The sequence below is a fragment of the Sinocyclocheilus rhinocerous genome, unplaced genomic scaffold, assembly GCF_001515625.1.
Source record: "Sinocyclocheilus rhinocerous isolate Xijiao unplaced genomic scaffold, SAMN03320098_v1.1 scaffold1148, whole genome shotgun sequence".
Lineage (NCBI taxonomy): Eukaryota > Metazoa > Chordata > Actinopteri > Cypriniformes > Cyprinidae > Sinocyclocheilus > Sinocyclocheilus rhinocerous.
In genome coordinates, this window is record NW_015664019.1 from 239,480 (window position 1) to 263,396 (window position 23,917).

At 36.2% G+C, this 23,917-nt stretch overlaps 1 protein-coding gene across 2 annotated transcripts; it reads right to left on the reverse strand.

Annotated features, from left to right (window-relative positions):
• Positions 1-26: 26 nt before the first annotated feature.
• On the reverse strand, positions 27-23,887 carry LOC107729384 (serine/threonine-protein kinase 10-like). Of its 2 annotated transcripts, XM_016539865.1 has the most exons (19): positions 23,387-23,887; positions 21,534-21,698; positions 18,017-18,065; positions 16,716-16,865; positions 16,397-16,469; positions 16,116-16,310; positions 14,270-14,351; positions 12,816-12,947; positions 11,915-12,604; positions 9,659-9,789; positions 8,817-8,940; positions 7,373-7,552; positions 7,110-7,181; positions 3,353-3,482; positions 2,671-2,795; positions 2,394-2,585; positions 1,163-1,288; positions 976-1,089; positions 27-687 (listed from the first exon to the last, which is right to left on the reverse strand). In XM_016539865.1, the coding sequence occupies exons 1-19, from the start codon at positions 23,534-23,536 to the stop codon at positions 541-543; spliced, it is 3,027 nt and encodes a 1,008-aa protein (XP_016395351.1). In that variant the 5' UTR covers positions 23,537-23,887; the 3' UTR covers positions 27-540. The 2 variants fall into 2 exon arrangements, with proteins under 2 accessions (XP_016395351.1, XP_016395352.1); XM_016539866.1 differs by lacking the exon at positions 7,110-7,181.
• Positions 23,888-23,917: the final 30 nt, after the last annotated feature.

The following is a 23,917-nucleotide window of genomic DNA, read 5'->3' on the forward strand; positions in this document are numbered from 1 at the left end:
ACATGCAAAATGTGCAGTGTTGGGGTGCCTCCAGGACCAGGGTTGGGAACCACTGCTCTAAATAATGTGCCTTTAAACTTCATTAGATTTAAGAACATTTTATTACCATTCAGATTTTTGATTCTGATTTAGATTTAGTTAAATCATTCGCTTAGTTTAGTGCAAGCAAATTAGCCTGAAGTTGAACAGTCATTCCATGTACGCAGATATAATCCTAAAAATATCACAGTAAACCACAACATTAAGACACTGAGACCACTGATTCAAAAAATAAATAAAAAAACAAAGATCAATTTAGTGGCATATAGAATCACATTATCTTTCATAAACCATTGCTGAAATGTTTAGGGAAACCACACTGAAAATCCACTTTTAAAGCTTAAATTAAAAAAACAAAAGCAAAAACTTCTCTGTATATTACTGGAACAACGAAGTCCCTCCTTCGTTCTGCCTGACATCAGCAATCAGAGGGAACAAGGCAGCTGAGGTTCAGTCCCAATGCAGTTTAGCATCTCTGTGCTTTTAGTGTGAACGTGTGTGTTAAAAGCCGGTGGAGTGGACACTCGGGACGGGGTAGAACTTTGAGATCCGTCTCTGGGTGGAGGGGTTAAGGCATGCAGACTCCCCGCTCATTTTGAAGAACATTTCCTGTTCCTGTAGCTTACGGGCGAACTCTTCCTCAAGGGCCTGCACGCAGAGGTTTCACGTTCTTAGTAAATGCACTAATTAAACCTTCTTAACATGATTGAAATGTTGAATAGTAAAGGTGCACTCAGTTATGTTTTGTTGGACTGACACCTAGTGGTGTGGATGAAGCATTACATCAAATCTTTTCATAGTCCATCATTATAGATTCATTCTGTGTGAGAAAGTTTTGTAATAGGGCGTTTACCAAGAAAACAAAATGTATAATAATTCAACCATTCAGAACTGTGACTAAGGTTAAGTACTAGTGTTAATAACAGTAAGTGGTACCTTCTTGCGGGGTCTGAGTTTCTCTCTCCAGTCCTTGAGCTCTGTGCTGTGCTCCTCATCCAGCTCCTTCAGCTTCTGAGTCTCATGCTCGATCAACAGATGGCACTTCTCATTCTAAAACACACAGAAGACTCTATCACTTTTGCTTTTATAAAAACAATGTACGGTGTCTCTGCTATGCGTGTACCTGCAGCTGCTGTAGTTCTCCGACGTTGGCGTCGCACTGCATCTGCAGGTCTCTCATCTGAGTCTCATGTTTCTGGTGTTGATGGTGACGCTCGTTCTTTTGTCTCTTCTCCTCCTGTGCTGCAAACTGTTCATTGGCCAAACAAATATACAATATTTACTACACAAACAAAAACATACCGACTACAAGAAGAAAATAATCTGTGCAATACGTTTAAAATATTTAGGGATGCACTATATATAATATATAATATTATGGTCCAATATTATATATTTCAATTGGTAACCGGCAATATTGGATATATAAAAGTGCTATCAGCACATTTTGCAATATTGACTGATATATACCCAATATCTACGGATACCAATTAATTAAAATCTCTAACAGCATCCGATAACATACTATGGCAATATTACAAATTTTAATTAATCGGTACCCATTGGCTGCATATATATCAGCCAATATTGGGTATTTAATTAAGCATGTTTATTTCCCTTACAGCATAAAAAATTAAACTGGCCAATTAAAATGTTAAAAACAGTGCAGAATTCTGCAGAAACAACAATTCACTTTTCATGTTCATGTACGGTAGAGCTTAGGGCTGCATGATAAATCGAAATGGAATCGAGATCGCGATTCGTAGTAGAGCTAATTATCCTATTAAAGGAATAGGTCACCCTAAAATCTACATAACAATACATAATTTATAATAACAGCTCCTCCAGTGAAAAAGCCCATCAAAATACACTGACGTGTTTGTTTAAAACTGTTTTGGATAGTTTTCGCTTAAACGGTGCTTGATCAGGTGCATATTTCTCTCCTGATTCAGACAAGGAGACTTTTTCACTGGAGAAAGCAATATTATCGATAAAGTACTTGTATTTTAGCTAAGGCTTGAATTAAAAAATGTCATAATAATAGATGTGTTATTTGTAAACATGCAGCTTTTCGCTTCACAAGACTTTAATTGATGGACTGGAGTAGTGTGGGTTACTTGTGGATTACTGTGATGTTTTTATCAGCTGTTTGGACACTCATTCTGACGGCACCCATTCACTGCAGAGCATCCATTGGTGAACAAGTGATGCTAAATTTCTCTAAATCTGTTCCGATGAAGATACAAACTCATCTACATCTCGGATGACCTGAGGGTGAGTATTTTCAGCGAATTGTAATTTTTGTGTGAACTATTCCTTTAATCGTTCAGTCTGAACCCGATATGACCTCTGACCTGTTTGACCCTCTCACGTTCCAGTTCTGGCGTGACCCCTGTGGTCGTGATGCGCAGACTCTTTTTGAACATGGCCATGCGTGTCTTTGCATCACTGCGCTGGATCTTAGGCAGTCTGGTCCTCTCCTGCGTCTGTTTGTTCTTCATCTCCTCTACCAGACGCTGGTTATACCTATGCATCTGCTCCATTTCCTATACAGAAACACATTTAGAGTGAAAACAAATTCACACCAATAGCCGCCAGAAGAGCATATATAAGACTGATCTGGGAAGTAACCTTCTCGTGTCTTTTAAGCAGCTGGTGTCGTTGCATGAAGTACTGGTCTTTCAACTGCTGTTTGTGCAACTGGTGTTTTTCCTGTAGGTGGCGCTCTTCCAGCTCCCACATAGCGGCTTCTCGGGCTGCAAGAATCCGAAAGAACCGATTTTAGGCATCAAAACATAACATACAATATGAAAAATGGATATTCCTTTGAACAGTAGTTTATATTTTCTCTCTAATACCCAGGAAAAAAAATATTTGAATAAATATAAAAGGCTGATGCCCAAAATACATCAAAGTCAACAAAAAACTGGTTTAGCCCATGTTTGCATAGAGAGGTGTGTAAAACAAATGTGCAAACCAGAACAAACAAATGCAATTTTAGTTCTATATATCACCTTCTGAACATCAGACACAATAGGCTTTGGGCATCTGAGATTTCGAGTAGGAATTACATTCGACTTTGTTTGAAATACAGTAGGAGCCCCTATAAAAAAACCTGAGGAGGTCATATGGAGCAGATGCCATGGTAATGCATTTAACAGCAGGATCAGATCAGACCAGACCAGACTGCTAAAGGCCACATGACAAGCATTACCCACTAAAGCCCTGTCTGAATAGTCCGAAATGCTAACGCTGCAGAAGCTGTAAATGAAGAGTTGGGAAGAATGGGAAGGAGACTAGTGCTAATATTGACCTCTGAGGAGCTGCTGCTTGTTGTTGAGACAGTCTCTCTCAATAGTGGCCAGCTCATGTTTGTGCTGCTGAATGATCTTCTTCAGAGCGCTGTCCAGATCCTGCTGCTGCTTCTGAAGAAACTCCTGCTCCTATAAACACACACACATACATAACTTTAGAAATCGGGGAAAAAAACAACAAAACACATTCATTTGGGAAGGATAGGCCGTATTTTTGAAAAAAAAGAGAAAAATTAGAGAACTAAGGCAAAACAGAAAAAGTTAAGTTAACCATTTTAGTCTTTAGTTTTAGACCAATGTCTCGACTTTAACTGTTAATCACTATTCATTCCTCTAAACAGGCCTATATTTAAAATAAAAGCTGCTTTGTCATAAAAAAAAAATCTTGAAGAATATGGAGCTCATACATGAGGAAAAAAAATTACAGGCCCAAACTGAAAAAAAAAAGTGCAATTTGGTGCTAATGTTGGTACTCATACACTGAACAAAATTATAAACGCAACACTTTTGTTTTTGCCCCCATTTTTCATGAGCTGAACTCAAAGATCTAAGACTTTTTCTATGTACACAAAAGGCCTATTTCTCTCAAATATTGTTCACAAATCTGTCTAAATCGGTGTTAGTGAGCACTTCTCCTTTGCCAAGATAATCCATCCACCTCACAGGTGAGGCATATCAAGATGCTGATTAGACAACATGATTATTGCACAGGTGTGCCTTAAGCTGCCCACAATAAAAGGCCACTCTAAAATGTGAGCCTAAGGCACACCTGTGCAATAATAATGCTGTCTAATCAGCATCTTGATATGCCACACCTGTGAGGTGGATGGATTATCTCGGCAAAGGAGAAGTGCTCACTAACACAGATTTAGACAGATTTGTGAACAATATTTGAGAGAAATAGGCCATTTGTGTACATAGAAAAAGTCTTAGATCTTTGAGTTCAGCTCATGAAAAATGGGGGCAAAAACAAGTGTTGCGTTTATAATTTTGTTCAATGTATATCAAATGAGCAAAGAAATATGTTACAATTGCAGTAATCCTATTGTATTGTAAAATAAAAAGTATTTATTATTATTAATAATAATAATAATAATAAATACTGAGTTTTTATTTTACAGTACAATAGTTTTATTGCAATCATATTTCTTTATTGATGAGTTATTTTTGTAATAATAAAATAAAATTTGTGTTTTGGTTATTATTATTATTAAAAATACTGACTGTTTATTTACCAGTGCAATAATATTACATTTACATTTAATAATTTAGCAGATGCTTTTATCCAAAGCAACTTGCAAATGAGGACAATAGAAGCAATCAAACTAACAAAAGAGCAGCAATATGTAAAAAAATAGTATAGCGCTATATTATTATATATAATAGTATAGCAATATCACTAAAAGCTATATTATTGCAATAGTGTTTTGATGGATTTTTTTTTAAAGATGGGTATAATCTAAATAATAAAATAACTAATACAATATAAGAATATTAATTATTATTTTTTATTATGAAATACTTTTTATTTTAAAGTGCATTAGGATTATTGCCATTGTAACATTTATTGATTTATATAATTTCAATATAAAATGTAATTAATTTAAATAATAACAAAAATAATCATTTTGTTTTATTAAATTCTGACTTTTTATTTTACAGTGCAATATGGTTATTGCAATAGTAAGTTTTTGATTGCTTAATTGTTATAATTAAAAAATATATATTATTAATACATAATTGTCACGGTCCGCTGTTGGAAGGAAGCACGAGAGAAACGTGAAGCACAATCAATAGTCTTTAATCCATAGAACACAGGGGAAATCCACACAATAGGCGCTGGAGCAAACACGTACATAACAAGTAGACCCGACAAACACTAACTGAACAGACTGGGGCTTATGAACACATGAACGCAATCAGGGAGAACAGAAACAGGTAAGGAGTAATCCAGGATAATTAATAGAACACAGCTGAGACAAATGGAACTTAATAAATCAGGAAACAGGAACTACCAAATAAGGGTATAAAGAAACAGGAGGCAGGAACACGACAGACAGTCCAGAATCCTGACAATAATGTATTTTTTATTTTAGAGTACAATAATATTATTTCTTTCTTAATTGATTAGTTATCACTTTTATAATAATAAAATTAAATTCATATTTTAGTTGCTATTATTATTATTATTATTATTTGCTATAAGTTATAATTTGAATTATTTAAATTAATTAAAAAAGAGCCCAGTATTAATACAATACTTCAGCTAAATATTTGTATTATATCTAATACTTAGAATTAATTGTACATATTTTACACATATTTAAACATGATTCAGAAACAGGAAGTAGTGCAGCTGCTTTGTTTACAGGGTTTCCGTGGTAACGGCTGCATTTAAATGAATTATTGTTATTATTATTATTATTTCTGCAGTTTAGCGCCATCTGCTGTCAGAGAGTGAAAGTGCGCTTTCATCCAGAGCGTCTCTCACATGTTCCGCCATGTGCTTCTCGTCCGCGCTTATTTACATCAGAGTGCGCACGCGTCTTTCACGCAGCATACAGCGGTGTTGTGCATTTTGACCAGTTGATGGGAAAAGTATTCTTAAAATGCATTCAAATTTCTAAATAATTAGTAATATATAATTATTCACGTATTTAGAAGTGCCCACCATAACAATATCGTGCATATTCATTACCGTGATATATCGCATTACCGAATACCGGCACAAGTCTAATCAGAAAACACTGCACTGACCAGAAAAATGACACACTTCGGCTTTAAATACAATTTACAGGAAGTAAATGATTAACATTCACATTCAATAAACATTTATTCAACAAATTAATCCAAAGTCTGAGTGCAACTAATCCATAAAATGAGATGCACAAAAATTTATTAAAATATAATCAGTCTAAAAGCCTGCTCTTTATATTTGCTAGTCAAAACAGAAAACAGGACATGCACACAAATCGTGCTGCTGAACACGCTAATTTTCTGAGACACTGAATTTTGGGTTTTCATTATCTGTAAGCCATAATCATCAAAATTTGAAGAAATAAAGGCTTGAAATATTTCACTCTATGTGTAATGAATCTATATAATATATGGGTTTCACTTTCTGAAATGAGTGACAAAAAATATTGACATTTTTCATGATATTCTAATTTTTTGAGATGTACCTTGATGTCCAAAAATGACATTAAAAGGCCTGAAATAATTAAAAGAATGAAACTGCTTTAACCTTACGAGCTAACACTGTTAATATTTCTTATGTAGACAGTTAAAAAGAAAATAACGGAAAGCAGAGTTCATGTTTCAAGGCACACAGTCATCAGACACACTGCTTACGTCCTGCAGGGCTTCGCTGGAGAGACTGTCATCACATGAGCTAGATCCTGTGAGCTATCGTCAGTTAAGACACGCATATCGGATTCATACTTAAACTGTATAAACAAACGCATCTGAATACATTTGAACCAACCAAAACACCAACACACAAAACTGAGCAGAAACAATTCACCTCATTGTGCTCGTGTAACATGCAACACATAATCAGAAGTGTCACACTCTTTTCATATAGCCTACTATAAATTCTTAGTGTCGTGCAAACAAACAACACAGGAATCAAGAAAAAAAAAAAAAACAGATCTGAAAGAAAACATTCACTACACAAACTAAAAACAGCCAAAATGTGCCTCATCTAGAAAAACCAAGTAGTGGAAAAAACTTAGAAAATATGTTTTTGGATGTTACCTCCTCACAAGGAGTCTGTATTAGATCCTCCCTAATATGTTTCAGGATGCTCACATGTTTAGGCGAGAGCTCCTGCACCCCCCAGAAAAATGTCAGTCAGAGAGGGAAGATAAAGAATATTTGGGTGGAATTTACAGGGTGAAGCTCAGGCCACGTACATTTTATTTAGCTGAGGACACATCAGAAGCAATCTGGGAGATGAGCTCACAAATTATTAAAATCAAAAACAGTATGCATCATCTGGAAAGCGAGGAACAACATACCTCTTTCTTGCGGTTCTTGAGCGTACTCTGAAACTTGGAGAGCTCTTTGTCCTGCTCAGCTTTAATGCGTTTGGCCTCGTCTCTGAGGCGCTCGGTGTGATCCTGCTCCAGACGCTCGATGGTCTGTTTCTGCTGCCGCTCCATATTCTCCACCTCCGTATCATACTGACGCTTCTTACTCTGACAAGATGAGAAAACAGAAATTATAAAGCAGATCTACAAGTATTGCCCCTACAGAGCCACTCAAAATACTGAGACAAATAGAAATAAGTAGGGAGAAGACAGTCAGAAGACAGAGACATAGAAATCGGTTCCAGGTAATGTAGCTTAAAATACTGACCTTCCCTTAATAATCAGACACAGATTACGCACCCTAAATATAATGACACTGCTGAGCATGTGACGTAACTCAGTAAGGTTCTTGCCAGTGTTTCTGGTTTTGGTGTCATCACTAGTCTCAGGAGTGCAAACAATGTGTATGCTTCTAACTAAGGCTATTAGTGTAATAAACACCTGAAAATCACATCAACAGAGTATCTTGACAGGCTTTTGGTTTCTTATGTGGCAACAGTGCATGGTTTCAAGGTGCCATTTTAAGAGTGATCCCAGTGAATAGTTGTTTGATTGTACTTGTTTTGATATGATCCAGTTCCAGCAATGAAAGATCTTAAAGGGATAGTTCACCCAAAAATTTAAATTCTGTCATTTATTACTCACCCTCATGTCATTCCAAACCCGTAAGACCTAACCAAATTAATCTATTTTTGATGCATTCCAAGAGTTCTCTGACCCCTCCCATAGACAGCAAGGGTCCTAACGTAGTAAGGACAACGTTAAAATAATCCATGTGACATCAGTGGTTCAACCGTAATTTTACGAAGCTACGAGAATACTTTTTGTGAGCAAATAAAACATAAATAATGACTTTATTCAACAACTCTTCTCCTGCGCATCACCCCATAGCACCATTTTGGAGAGTATCACATACGTAAACAACGTATGCAACGCATGTACGCGGATACATTGTTTACGTTCAGATCAAAGCGTAAATTACGTAAACAGCGCATCCGCGTACATACGTTGCATACGTATGTGATACTCTCCAAAATGACGCGGAGGAGACGAATTATTGAATAAAGTCGTTATTTTTGTTTTCTTTGCGCACAAAAAGTATTCTCGTAGCTTTGTAAAATTACGGTTGAACCCCTGATGTCACATGGATTATTTTAACGTTGTGTTTCTGGATGTTGATCGTGGTAATTACATTGCTGTCTATGGGAGGTGACAGAGAACTCACGGAATGCATCAAAAATATCTTAATTTGTGTTCCGAAGATGAACGAAGGTCTTGTGGGTTTGGAACGACATGAGGGTGAGTAATTAATGACAGAATTTTCATTTTTGGGTGAACTATCCCTTTAATATCTTTGTTTGTTCTTGCTCACCGTGACTTCCTGGTCGAAGCGTTTGTAGATCTGCTCTCTCTGCTGCTGGAGTTTGTTGCTGAGCTGCTGTTGGGCTCTCTGCTCCTCTTTCTGAAGAAGTCTCAGTTCCCTCAGCTCCTGACGCCTGAAACACAAACATTTGACACTCATTTTACACTGATCAAACAATACAAAAATAAAGGTTCTTTATTTGTATCTATCATTCCATGAAGTACCACGAAACCTTTCCATTCCATAAAAAGTTCTTTACAAGTGGAACAAGATTCTTTCGATTTTTAAAATGTTAAAATGGTATTTTTTTGGGGAAACATTTCCTTTTGGAACCTTTATTTTTAAGAATGCGCAGTATTTAAATTACCTTTATATGAAATTTTTAGCTTTTTATGCAATCAAATAAATCCACCTACAAATGCTGATTTAAAATTGCTTAAGTATGAAAACGGCAGAGTTTTTTTTTTTTTTTAGAAATGGCACTATCCAGTCTAACAGGATGCTCGTCCAGGCAGGAACAGGAAGTATCACTCAGCTTGTTTTCCCTTTAGCACATCTGGTGTTGGAAAACTGCACTTATAAACACTGCACAGGAAACTATTTGTCGCTTTGTAGTTTAAAAAAAAACAGCACATCACCTCTTTTATTCCGTCCTGCCATGAAAGACGATTGAACACTTAAGGCCACTAGCAGTCTGTGTACATTTACCAAAAGAGGTGATGTTACAAGCAGAAGAGGCAGAAGCTTTTACCATAACATTTCTAAAGTCATTACCAATGAATGCAAATATGATGCAAACATGAAGCAAACATGCAAATCATCTCAGAGCAGTTAAGCAGCTGATGTCTCACCTGAGGAATCTCATCTCCTCGCTTTTGGTGTCATTGTCTGTGATGATCTTGGACGTTGTTACGCTGACTTCCACACCATCCACGATGAACTTGCGAGTCTTTTTCAGAGTCTTTTTCTGCCTCTTGTTGTCCTAGAACACATGTAAAATATTATTTATTTAAAAATACTGAAAAAAAAAAAATAATTCCTGATATTTTCAGCCTTTTTAATGATATATAACGCAATATTTATAATATACAGTGTCGTGAAAAGGATTTTGCCCCCTTCCTGTTTTTTTAATTTTTTGCATATTTGTCACACTTAAAAGATTCCGATCATCAAACTATTTTTTATATTACACAAAGATAATGCAAGTAAATACAAAATGCATTTTTTTAAATGATGATTTTATTTAAGGGAAAAAAGCTGTCCAAACCTGCCTGGCCCTATGTGAAAAAGTAATTGCCCCCCTCCGTTAAATTATGAAAGAACTGTGATTAACCACATTATTTTAGAAAGCTGAGTTAAATTTCACTAGCCACACGCAGGCCTGATTACTGCCAGACCTGTTTAGCCCTTTCCAGACTGATACAAGCCATTTCTAAGGCTTTGATTGCAAACGCTTGATTGCAGTTGTTGCTGCAAAGGGTGGCACAACCAGTTATTAGATTTAGGGGGCAATTACTTTTTCACGTAGTGCCAGGCAGGTTTGGATGGTTTTTTTCCCTTAATAAATTAAATAATTATTTCAAAACTGCATTTTGTATTTACTCGGGTTATCTTTGAGTAATATTAAAATTAGTTTGATGATCGGAATCTTTTAAGTGTGATAAATACGCAAAAAATAAAAAATAAAAAAAAACAGGAAGGGGACAAAAACCTTTTCACGGCACTGTAAGTGGCTTAAACGGGCTTCATTAATTTTTTCTTTAGTAAGAACAAATATAGTTTGGCCAAACAGCCACTGTAGCCTAAAGATTCATATATTTTTTTTTTTAATGTTTAAACTTGAACCCAGTAACAAACAAACAAACAAACAAATAAATAATTGGCATGTCATTTTTAACAATTAAATCACAATATACTTTCTGCAATTTATGTTCAGCCTATAGGTTCAAAAAGCTTAAATTTTACAACTTAAAACTAATAAATAAATAAGTCAATAAAGCCTGAAAAAAATGTTAAAAAGGTTTACAATTTTAAAACTCCATTAAGTGCCCCCATTAAGAAATACTTTTTTTTTTTCATTACATTTTCACTAAATTAACAATTCACAATATATTTTTTTCAATCTATTATATTTGTAATATTAAAAAAAATTAATAAAAGAAAAATGCCACACTGGGAACATTTTTGAGACAACATGAGCAAATCATTTAATCAAAGTTTTGAACTGATTCACTGAACTGTTTGAACTGATTTAAAGGGCCCCTATTATGCAAAATCCACTTTTACATGGTGTTTAGACATAAATGTGTGTTGGCAGTGTGTGAACACAACCACCCTACAATAATAAAAATTCACCCACTCCTCATTTTTTAATCCCCTTTAAACCAAGTCAGTCTCACTAGGCCTGCCGTTTTGATTCTCATGCAATGTGACGTCACATTGTATACATACCTGCAAACTCACAAGAGGTCAAAAAGGTGACATAGTTCGGAATGTGACCCTTGTAGGGGGGTCTGGGGGCATCCCCCCCAGATTATGCACCCCCTCGTTGAAGTCCCTACCTGATTGCCTAATCCAAACTCCACCCCTAATCCTAACCCCTCCCCCACACCTACTCCTAAACCTACCAATACTAGGGGATGCATAATCTGGCAGGGTACAAATTTCGGCACTACACCGGTTCTCTTGCTCTCAGTTATGTTGCTTCTAACCGGCTGTTTATTGCTGTAGATATGCAATGCAGAGAGACGTATACGTGACGCCCTCTTCTGGAGATGGGGCAGGAATATGCAGCTCATTTGCATTTAAAGCGATACACTCCAAAACAGCTCTTTTTTTTAGATACACCCCAAAAATGTCATTTTCCAGCTGTTATAATAAATGATCTGTTGGGTATTTTGGGCTGAAACTTCACAGACACATTCTGGGGACACCCAAGACCAATATTACATCTTGTAAAAAGGGGCATAATAGGTGCCCTTTAAAAAAATAAAAAAAAGAATCAAACCAGGTGTAACACTACTAAAATTTAAAACAGAGGCTCCACTGAAAATTTTTCATTTTTGCTAGATCCCAAAACTAGTGTACTGACAGAAGGTGTTTCTCACCTGCTGAGAGACGGTTCCTGGCTCCTTGGATTTGCTAATAAAGCTGGAGATGGATAAGTTCAGGTCTATGCTGCTGTTGTCAGCTGAAGAACTGATCCCAGAGTCCTCCTTCTTCACATACCTAGGCTTCACTGGGCTTTGTTTCTCCACCAGTTCAGGTTTCTCCTTTCCCTCAAAACTCTCTTCTTCTTTCAATGGAGATGTTGGAATAGGTTCATCAGGCACAGCTTGTTTAACAGGTTCTGTTGGTGTCTCCAATGAAGAAATGTCTGATGCAGACACTTCCTTTATGAGTTCACCATTGCCCACCACCTCCTTTTCCTCTTCCAGTTTCTCTCCATCAGGTTTGGCTCTTTGCTCCTCTGTTTGGACTATTGTATCAGCAGGAGTCTCTGGTTCTACAGGCTTCTCTTCAGCTTTAGGTTCTTGAGATTCCTTTGGAGATACTTCCACAGCTTGTTGCTTAGATCCAGGTTCTGCTACATCCTCAATGTGGTTCTCACCCACCTTCAGAGGTTCTTCTTCCTTCTTTATTCCAGTTGTAACATTATCATCTGGCAGTTTGGGTGTAGAGGCCTCTTCAATCTTCTCAGGAACAGACTCCAATGTGGATGGTGACTGCGGAAGCTTCTCGTCTTCAGAGCTTCCAACGCTAGCGTCAGATGGTGCGCGTTTGTGTCCAGGAAGCAGCTGAGGGAAAGATCGTTTTAAACATGTTAGCACAATACTGAAGAAGAAAAAATAGAAACATGCTGCTATGTAATAAATGCAAAAGGTATCTCAGGACATTCTACAGGCCAACGGTACGCTGAATATTCATCCAGACTTAGTAGTCTACACTAGATTTAATCTTTTTCTGAAAAGTGTTCTAAATTTGCTAGCAGTTCCTATAATCTCTTACCAGGTTTCCTTCATGATCTTCTTCCTCCTCTTCCTCCTTCAGGTCCTCTATCTCCTCTGTGACCTCCGCCTTGGCCTCAGCGATGAGCTCCCGCAGGGGTCGGCTGTCAGTCACACTACTCACAAACGGGTGCTGCACAGATGAAGGAAACTACTTTTACTACAATAAATATTAAAATTACACATGCAAATATTAACAAGACAGTGATAATCTGAACATCCAGAAAAAGTCAGATTACTCTGTTCCAGATAAATTCTTTAAAGCAAGCATCGTCCAACATATTTAATATACAAGTTTTAATTTCATCTGATATTATTGACAATTTTCAGAAAATAATAAATAAATAAATAAAAAACAAATTTTTTATTATTTATATATAGTACATTTTACTGTACAAAATTGTATTGTGCAATATGAAAAATGAATATGCATTTTGAGATTTGCAAAAGATTACATTTAACAGTACTATTAAATTATTAGTGTTTCTTCATCCAGAAACAAATGAAACAAAAAACTGAAACAAATTCAGTCAAATGTGCAAGGTAAAAAAAAAAAAGCAACAAGAAAATATATTTTACATGAATCAACCTTCGTCTCATATCCTTTTGAAGCCTGTTGGAACTGGTGGCCAAGTATAAATAAATAAATAAATAAATAATGGCATTAAATTATTAGTGTTTTTAAAAATTTACTTTGACAGCCAAATCTAAATGCAAAAATAAATAAAAATGAGCCTCCACAATTAAACCAACATGGTAAGGTGGACAAGAACCACATCTAGTATGATAACCAATATGATAATGATACAATGTGCATCACTATTTGGCATTAAGAAAATAAGGCCTAATTTAGGACCATTAAGATTTATTGCATTGTCATAAGATAGGCCAAACAGGAAATGCCTGAAACTCAAGTGTTCAACAGACAAGAGGAAAACGAGCACAACAAAATCAATGTCCCATGAGGATCCTAGTCTCCATTTCTTACCTTTCTTGGCTTTGAGACCTGATGCAGACAGTCTATAGCTGGTCTGAGAATGTGCAGCTTCTTTGATATGATCACCTTAATTAGAGGAAAACTGGAGTTCTGTATTTTCAACCCCATTCAGCCTCTAACTGCAGCGTTTAGCGCTTGTAAGTAAGCGTGTGTGTATATGCTCGCCGTCAGTGCTAGGGCTGGCCTACTTAAAGCCTCGGAAAGAAAATCTCCTTTGCTGACGTCAGTTCTTAGGATGAAGGCTGGTGCAGAAAGTGCCTGACACAGACAAACTTCTAAATGAACAGCTGCTGATTCATGTGGCAAGAAAGGCCACATGGAGCAGCAGGCGGACGAGCAGCAGAGCAGGGCTTTTACGCTGAGAGACTGCTGCTATACTGACTCAGGTTAGGTCAAGTTTGTGAGGATGTGGTCTTAGATTATAAGTGTTGAAATAAAGGTGGGACATGTCAATTCACCTGAAGAAGTTGTGCTGTGCTCCACCTGTTGTCCACGTTCTTATCCAGCGCATGTTTCAGGAAGTCATTAAACTTAGGAGACCTGCAGAAGGATGCAGAGAGAAGACATTACAACTAAATAAACCAAATGGAAGTACGGGTAAAAAAATAAAAAATAAAAAAATCGAAAAAAATAAATAAATAAAATAAATAAAATTATATTGCATAATCATATTTGTCTACAAAACTAATTTCAGGCATTTAAGCATTTAATTTTTGAGATCATGAGAAACCATTGTTTCCAATAGTGATTTTCATTGATCGCGTATATACACATGCACAGTCACACACACGCATATAAACACAATAATATGAAATAATACATATATGCACAATTTTTAAATTAATTTTAATTTACTGTATATTTATTTGCGGAGGCTCACTTGCCCTATTTCTACATTTAGATTATTGTCGCTGTCATTAATAGCATACTTAAAAGTTAATCACTGAAAACACTCATATTTAATATTAATTTTTAAGGATTAAAATAGGTAAAATACAATGAAAAAAAAGAAAGAAATTAAATTAAAAAAGAATAAAATAATAATAAATAATAATAAAATGTAGTTATTAAAAATGTAATAAAATAAAAAAACATCAATTTACTTTTACTAAAATGATTATTATTATTTTCAAATAAAAAAACTTTTGTAAAATACCATTTTGAAACCTGCTGGCTCAGTAAAATAAAAATGTGATAACATTTACTTAAAGCCTTTATGTATAATGCATTCTAAAGGTATTTATAATGATTGTTGTAATGCATTATATCTTTTCATAAATAATTTTAATCAAAATTAAACTGCATTATAACATTTAAAGGTTTGTTTGTCATGTTTTTATTGCATTATAAAACATTACAAGTTGTAACAATGAACAAATAAATACTATAATTTATTATAACTGTGGTTACAATTATTCATGAGATCATACAATGCATTGTAAAGTGCATTACAAGGCATAATGCATTAAAACTACTTCTATAATGCATATTATATAAAGAATTTCAGTAAAGTGTTACCAAAAATTTTAATATATGTGACCCTGGACCTCAAAACCAGTCATAAGGGTAAATTTTTTTAAAACTGAGATTTATACATCATCTGAATAAATAAGCTTTCCATTGATGTATGGTTTGTTAGGATAGGACAATATTTTGCTGAGACACGACTATTTGAAAATCTGGAATCTGAGGGAGCAAAAAAAAAATCAAAATATTGAGAAAATCGTTAAATTAAAGTTGTCCAAATGAAGTTCTTAGCAATGCATATTACTAATCAAACATTAAGTTTTGATATATTTACAGTAGGAATTTTACAAAATATGTTTATGGAACATGATCTTTACTTAATATCCTAAAAATTTTTGGCATAAAAGAAAAATCAATAATTTTGACCCATACAATGTATTGTACAAATATACAAATATAATACATTTTGTGGTCCAGGGTCACATTTGTGTTTATTATAGCATTAAATTAGCTATATTATCTAAATACTATGCATACTGAAGCCATCTGAGGCTAAATATGAACAGTCCCTTGTCATTTGAGGTGTAACATTGAAATTGCATAATTAAAATGTTGGGAATGCATATGAAACGGTCTGTAAATTATTTACAACTTTTCATTTTCCGTCGGTCTTAGTACACGATGTAACTACAGAACGTGCCTATATTGTGCACTATATTGAAAATGTTTTATATCGTTATCAAAGAAGGTGTACCGTCGATAAATATTGATACTGTTTTATCGCCCAGGCCTAGTAAAAAGTGTCATACTATTCATACAATTCACTGGGTTTTGTACCATTTTGAAGGCTGCTGGAGAGTAGGCGGTTCAGCTTTGGCGATCTTGAGCAGAACTCTCATTGGGTTCATCTCATGGTTGGGCGGTTCGATCTGGGCCAGCTCGATCAGAGTGATTCCTAGAGACCAAATATCAGCCTTATAGTCATACGGCCTGTCCTTAGACGTCTCACACATCACGACCTCTGGAGCCATCCTGAATAAAAGAGAGTGATATCAATGTGTCAGCAACGTCAATGTGTGTAAGTACAAGTAGCTTCATTTTATGAAACTCTAACTTGCCAGTAAGGGGTTCCAATGAAGGTGTCTCTTCGCTGGATGGTCTTTGTGTTCTTGGCAGACACGCCAAAGTCCGCTGAAAAACAGAAAATGTTCTTTTTGGGAACATTCTGCCTGAAAAGAGTGCTTGTGCCACCTTTACATAAAATAAACAGTGCTTGTCTTGATATTTTATTGTCTAATGCAATGACATTCAGGATTTTCACAACCCAGCATCACAGAATAATTTACATCTGGTCACTGACGTAAAAGTTTATTTTAGCTGCGGTTTAGTCTGTCATGTAAATGACCCTCCTCAGTTCCTCTCTGTACTCTCTCTCACCCAGTTTGACGTCTCCGTCGAGGGTGAGCAGGATGTTTCCAGCCTTCAGGTCTCTGTGGATCACCTTGTTGTCATGCAGATACTGCAGAGCATCCAGAGACTGCTTACAAACCACCCTGATCTGCGGCTCCGTCAGAGGCCTTTCCAGCTCTACACACACACACACGTATGAAGAAGGAAACACTTACACACACAAATACACTTACACAAAGATTTAAGATCATTTCCATATACTATTACTAGAATATTTTCTGTTTCCTAACATTGAGTATTGCAATGAATCATTGAGTTCTTGCAATGAATCATCCCAAAACTCAGGAGTTACCAGTTTGAATCAGTTTGATGAGTACTTGACTCACAGAATCAGCCCAAGCAGTTACTGAATCAACATTTGACTCACTAACTGAACTGAAAGCTAATTTCAGTCAAAATGAAGCCAATTCATTTTGGTAGACAGGTCTACCTTTAATTTGGAAACTTGTTTTAAGGACCATTATTTTTTCAGTTTTATTTTTTAAATGGTGTTTCAATAAAAAGTAGATATTGTGATATACAAGCATCACCAACAAACATTTTACGAATCCCATGATGGAAATTTCAGCTTTCACTGCAATTCAAAAGTTTCGGGTCAGTTAGATTTAATTTCGTTTAAAAGTCTCTTTTGTGCATTTATTTGATCAAAAATATAGTAATATTGAGAAATATTATTACCATTTAAAATAGTTTTCTATTTTAATATATTTTAATAATAATTAATCAAATTTATTCCTGTGATGCAAAGCTGATTTTCAGCATCATTACTACAGTATTCAGTGTCACATGATCCTTCAGAAATCATTCTAATATGCGGGTTTGCTGCTCAAGAAACATTTATTATTATTATTATCAATATTTCACAATATTGTATTATCAAAAGTTGTACTGTTTATATCTTTGTAAAAATAGTGATACTTTTTTAAAGGATTTTTTGGTGAATAGAAAGTAAAAAAACAGCATTTATTTGCAATAGAAATCTTTTGTAACATTATAAAAGTCTTTACTGTCACTTTTGATTAATTTTATGCATCCTTGATAAATAAAAGTATTAATTTCCTGACCCTCATTCTACAAAACAAAACTATACTGAACTGATTGCTTTAACAGGTCAAGCAACCAGTGTGAATAATCGCAAAATGCGCAGTTAAAGTTCAACTTCGCCTTTAAGAATTAAATGTGCTTTTGACTAATGACAAGGAACTGGTCGTTGTAAGTGACCTTTTCCTGATGCAGTCTTGCATGTTAAATGCTTTGTATGAACTCACCGAGCATGACAGCATCGATGGCTCCGCCGGCGCAGAACTCTATCAGGATCTGCAGACAGAAACATTGAGAACATAAAACTGGGTCTTTCCTAAAACACAATCACACTGTTTTACAAAAGCATGGCTGCTTACATTACATTGCACAAAACAGATTGACTGAGACTAGCATACTGTCTTTATTTCCCAACGTTCACCTGGGCACAATAGCAGCATTGTGTTTAGTAGACAAATGTGTTTATCCTATTGTCATGAACGCACCTACAGTACATGCAGCCAGTCAGTGGTTTAAAACACAGACAAGCTGCACTCATTCAGAGAGCCACTGTTCATTCAACTCATTTATTCTTGTGCACAAAAAACAACATCTAGAACTCTCACTCAGCTTAGCCCATGAACACATCAGAGTTTGTGGCAAATCAATGGACAAAACCAGAACTCCAGTTTAACAACATCCAAACCTGGAAAGACTAGACCACATTATTACAAAACAATTCACTTCGCAGGGCTGTGATTGGTCAACAGCGCGGCATTGCAGGGTCATGATTGGTCACTGAGGCTGCTGAGTCTTGAAGGCTTTTCTTGCTCCTCAATATGGTGAATGACGTAACAGGATAGAGCGAGAGAGGCCTGTATGAGCACGAGGAAGGACGAAAGCTTTCTGCACATTAGCGCAGGCCAGAATTGAGTCCTTTCTGTCCTAATAGGATTAGAACAGGAGAGTTTCCGTGAACAGCAGGCGGATGGAGGGGTCACGGCTGGGGTCATCTGGAGAGGATGGGCAGGTACTGGTAAAGACTAGTCTCAGCCTCAGACGTCACGCCCACGGACCGTTGGCTAAACGTCTGATGCATATGGGACACAAAAGTGGAAACACTTCAGGAGTGTCGAAGTCGTCATCGGATTGGTTGAATTCTACAGGATTTCCGTGAGACGCGTGTATCGCGTTATTTAACGTTCCGTCTAGAAACAATGATGCCGTGACGCCAAACCCCCTCACGAAAGAAGAAAGCTGTAGTGTTTACAACTGTGACGACGAGCGCTTATCAGGATCAACTAAACGCTGGCGTTTCAAAAGTATGTGAAATATTTAAAGTTTGCGGCATAGAATCTTTAAAATACATCCGAGAGTTTTACACACCGGTCTGTTATTGTGGCGACATTTCCACGCCCCGAAACGTGATGCTGAACGAAACGAACTGTGATTGGTTGTTTGACATGTCGGTCAAACGGCCTCATGGGCGGGCCTTGGCCAATGAAAACTGCCATGAATTCCAGACCTTCAGCCGTCAGTCTGAGACAAATTATCAACAAAGCTTTTACCTATTGTGTTGTCCTCACGGACTCAGAATCATTGCAGTTCTTTTGAATGAATCAGAAGAATCATCGGCATGAATCATAGACTGAATCAGTCTAAAAATGTACTACTACACTAAATAATCATGGATTAGGCTACTTGCTTGCGGACTATAAATTTATGATGTTAGACTCCAAAATGAGCTCAGATTTTTAAATAAAAGTGCAAATGGCTTCAGCTAAGAAACACATGAAGCTTTAAAACAGTGTTAATGTCTGATCCTCAGCACTCCGAACAGTCAGCGTTATTCATTCTCTTGAGCGCTGTGTCATTGTGGGTGAGATGTTGGTTTAGACTGACAGCAATGAGAACACAATAGCCCACACAGTGCGGTCATTCAGTCTCAGAACTACAATGGCCATACTCAAAGCACAAGATGAGACTTCTTTTACAAATAGAAATATAAAAAAAAAAAAAATGTATATATGCATAATAAATGTACACAGTACACACACATATAGTATGTGAACATAAACTTTTATTTTGAATGTGATTAATCATGATTAATCGTTTTGCAGCCCCAGAATATTACACTACCATTCAAAAGTTTGACATCAATAAGATTTTTTCCCAAGAAATTAACACTTTTTTTTAGCAATGACACTTTAAATTTATTTGATATTATTTGATGTTTCAAATAAATGCTGTTCTTTTGAGCTTTCTACTCATCAAAACCTGAAAAAAATCATGGTTTCGAAAAACGTTAAGCAGCACAACAGCTGATAATAATCAGAAATGTTTCTAGCATATTAGAATAATTTCTGAAGGATCATGTGACACTGAAGACTGGAGTAATGATGCTGAAAATCAGCTGAACCAACACAGGAATAAATGACATTTTTAAAATGAATAAAAATAGTAATAATTTTATTACAAAATGTCCTAATTTTTCAATGTTACTGTTTTTGTTGTATTTTTGATCAAATAAATGCACCCCAGGTGAGCATGAGACTTCTTTCAAAAACATTTAAAAGATTCTGACCAACCCCAAACTTTTGAATAGTAGTGTGTACACATGCACACACATCAAGATAGTATTTTTGTACTGCCATTCATTTATCATGATTTTTTTAACGTATGTATTACCGCATTTATGATAATACAGTAAAAAATACTTATAACAGCAATAAGAATAATCATTGACAATAAATAGGAACTACCCAAAATAAAATAAAACAAAATAAAATAAAAGTTTGGGCTCATTACTGTCAATTTAAAATGTTTTTAAATATAACAAAGAAGATTGAAACTGATTTCAAAAGCCCTGTCCCAAATGGCACCCTAAACCCTCACATTCTTCCTCTGAGTCCACACTTTCATGACGTAATGCCGCTTTGACTGCCGAGTAGAAGTCGGCTGCGTAGCTCGCAGGCTTGCGGATTGAAGTGCGGATCGAGGGCGCATAGCGGACACAAAGGGGGCGCTCGTGAGCACCCTTCTTAAAGCTAAAATGACAAATGGGACACCCTACGGCAGGGATCCTCAAATCTGGCCCACGAGATCCACTTTCCTGCAGAGTTTAGCTCTAACCCTAATCAAACACACCTGAGCATGCTAATCAATGTCTTCAGGATCATTAGAAAATCACAGGTAGGTGAGTTTGATCAGGGTTGGAGCTAAACTCTGCAGCGCATTGGCCCTCCAGGGCAAGATTTGAGGAACCCTGCCCTACGGTCTCGTGGACTTAGCGGACACGCGCACACAGTGGCCATTGTAAGTCCTCAAGACCGAAAGTGCACATGAAGTGTGCCATTTGGGACAGAGCCAAAATGAAGGATAAAAATTAGTGCATGTTCTTATTATTTGAACCTCCAAGTTTCTAAAGACCATACTGAAGTGAAGCTGGACTGAAGTGACCTGAAAGCTGTCTGAGGCCACTTCAACCTTGTTGTAAACTTCCACTGCGTCGGAAGGAAATGGCTCGAGTCTACAAGAAAGCAAGCAGGATTGTCTCCTATTCCTTTGTCCAATGTCTTTTCTTGTAGAAAACAAGGGTGATGATGATCTAGTCACCATGCAATATGAAGCAGATTAACATTAAACAAGATGGGCCTAATAATCTTTTTTTAAAGTAAGATTTCAAACTATTGCTGTGGAAAACACAATCAAAACAAAGTCTGTGTAACAAGGAAACAATGAAACAGAAACTAAATCCACACTCACCCACAGTTTGCTCTCGTAGTAAAACGCGTCGAGCAGCTTGACAATATTGTGATGATCACATGATGCCAAGATGTCGATCTCCACCATGTAGTCCTCCAGCTCATCTTCAGTTTTGGTGTCAATCACCTTTGCAGCAGCAAAAATGCCTGTCTGCTTGTTTCGAGCCTGAATAAAAAGAAAATTATATTTCAATAATAAGTTTATTTATACATAGCCCACTAAAAAATGTATCATACAAGTAAACCATTTTTAGGGTGTGTGTACAATATAACATTAAAAAAAGAGCAAGACTGGTTGGCAGGCATTTAAACGAATATTTTGTTAGTGATGAGAATGAAAATCTGTATTAATGGTAGTAAATTACGTTTATTTTTATTATGTTATTGTTTCTTGTACACATTCTGATGTTAAACTACCTGATGAATCAGACATAAATGTTTGAGGCACGACATACAAAAATACATGTGTAGACTATGTGTAGATCTCTTTTAATAACTAGCAAAACAAGCACTTTGGAGGAAAAAAACTATTAATTAGACTCATGCAGTCAGCGTGACGCAGTCCACCCTTCAACAGAAATCCTATTCAGTGTCATTCACAGGAATGAGTCTTTCTGCAGTGCAGAGCAATGAAGGTCACAGAACAATTCGAGCCAATGTACGGCTTCTGTAAGTGAGTGGTTATCTAAAGTATTTAGAAGCTAACGTGATTCAGTAGTGAAAAATTAACCAGGTCAAAGTCTGCTGTTTATTGCAGGATGATTGTGAATGTGCAGTGGTTTTTGATTGCATTTTGCCATTATGTGTGATGCAGTTGCTTTTGATGTATTTGACATGTTATCAAGACATTCCATTTTTAGAATTCAAACTTTGACCATGTAAAACTTACATTCAATAAAAAAAAATACATATACAATTTGTAATGCAAATACACATTTTTCATAAAATATAAATTAATACAACAATGACGAAAAATAGTAATAGTATTGAAAGTGAGTTAAAATTATTTTAAAAAATCAAGTGTTTCTAATTTAAGCAAATATTTTGTAAAAAAAAAAAAAAAAGTTACGCAGTCTCATTTTTAAGGGTGCTAAAATGATTATAGCCACAGTCTAAAAAGAAACAATCTTTTCTTTAACATATTTACGGCTGGTGAATATATTTGTCCAAACCATGGTAGACTGAAAAAGTGGGAAACTTGTCTGAAAACAGTCATTATTCTGTCTGTTTAGTGCCCATAGTGGTGGAGCTCCAACAACACACAAAACTTCACTGTGACGGCTGTAAATCAACAAAACCCACTGTCCTAAAACCCCAGGACCTCAATCCAAATAATCATTAGCGAGCTGACTATAATACTACTATTTACAAACCATCGCCATCATACTTGTTGGAAGCATGAAGAAGTACTAACGCCGGTGTTTGACTGTATATAGACGTTATGGCCGCCTTACACTTAATCTCTAAATCACCCTATGCCACTAACAAACTAAGAACCATTAAGCCTTATAACAGAGAAAGCATTCAAGGGAACAAGACCAGAAAACAATCAAGCAGACTGGACACTACAGGATGAGGTCATGTGAATGACAACCAGGGGTATGTGCTTGATGATGTCATGCGAGTGGTGACATCATAAATCCCAAAGAATTCAGAAACTTTTTGCACTTTCATTAGTGTGTGTACAAGATAGATAGATAGATATCAATACAGCAATTCCATTATAAGTGCATTACATGTAGGTAACCCTATATTCCATTCATAAGAAAACTATTGGGGTCCAAAAATCACATAAAACAGGTACCAACTCTTACAGCAAGAGAAGATTCATCAATTTCTTTGTTTATACTGTACCTTGAACACCTTTCCGAAGGCTCCATCCCCCAGTTCTCCCACAATCTCCCAGATTTCCTCCGGATTTGTGTCCCTGTGCACGTGATCATAGTGTTTCTTCTTCTTCTCTGCGCCCAATTTAAAGATCTTTCGGAAATTAAAGAAGGACATGGCCAGTTCCCACACGTCTCTTTCTCTGGTCGGTTGACAAAGGGAGATTTCTTTCAATTAATGTCTAAACAATCGTAAATCAATGCAACTGCTATTGCATTCCCATTGCAATCCAATACTATTCAGTCTCTTGTCTAATCAGGAAACAGTGTTGACATGTTCGTCTTTGCACGTTATAATTGGAGAGCTTGGTGTGTTACACTAGCAGTCATTTAGTGATCAGTATGCCAATGCAATAATGCACAGACAAAGAAAATTCTTGATTCTAGCTGTTCTTTGCTCTGAGAGCTGAAGTCCAGAAAATCGTATTTTCAAAATAAAAATAAATCATTAAAATGCATTAATCTACTGCGTGCATCTTGATGAATACATCCCTTCGAG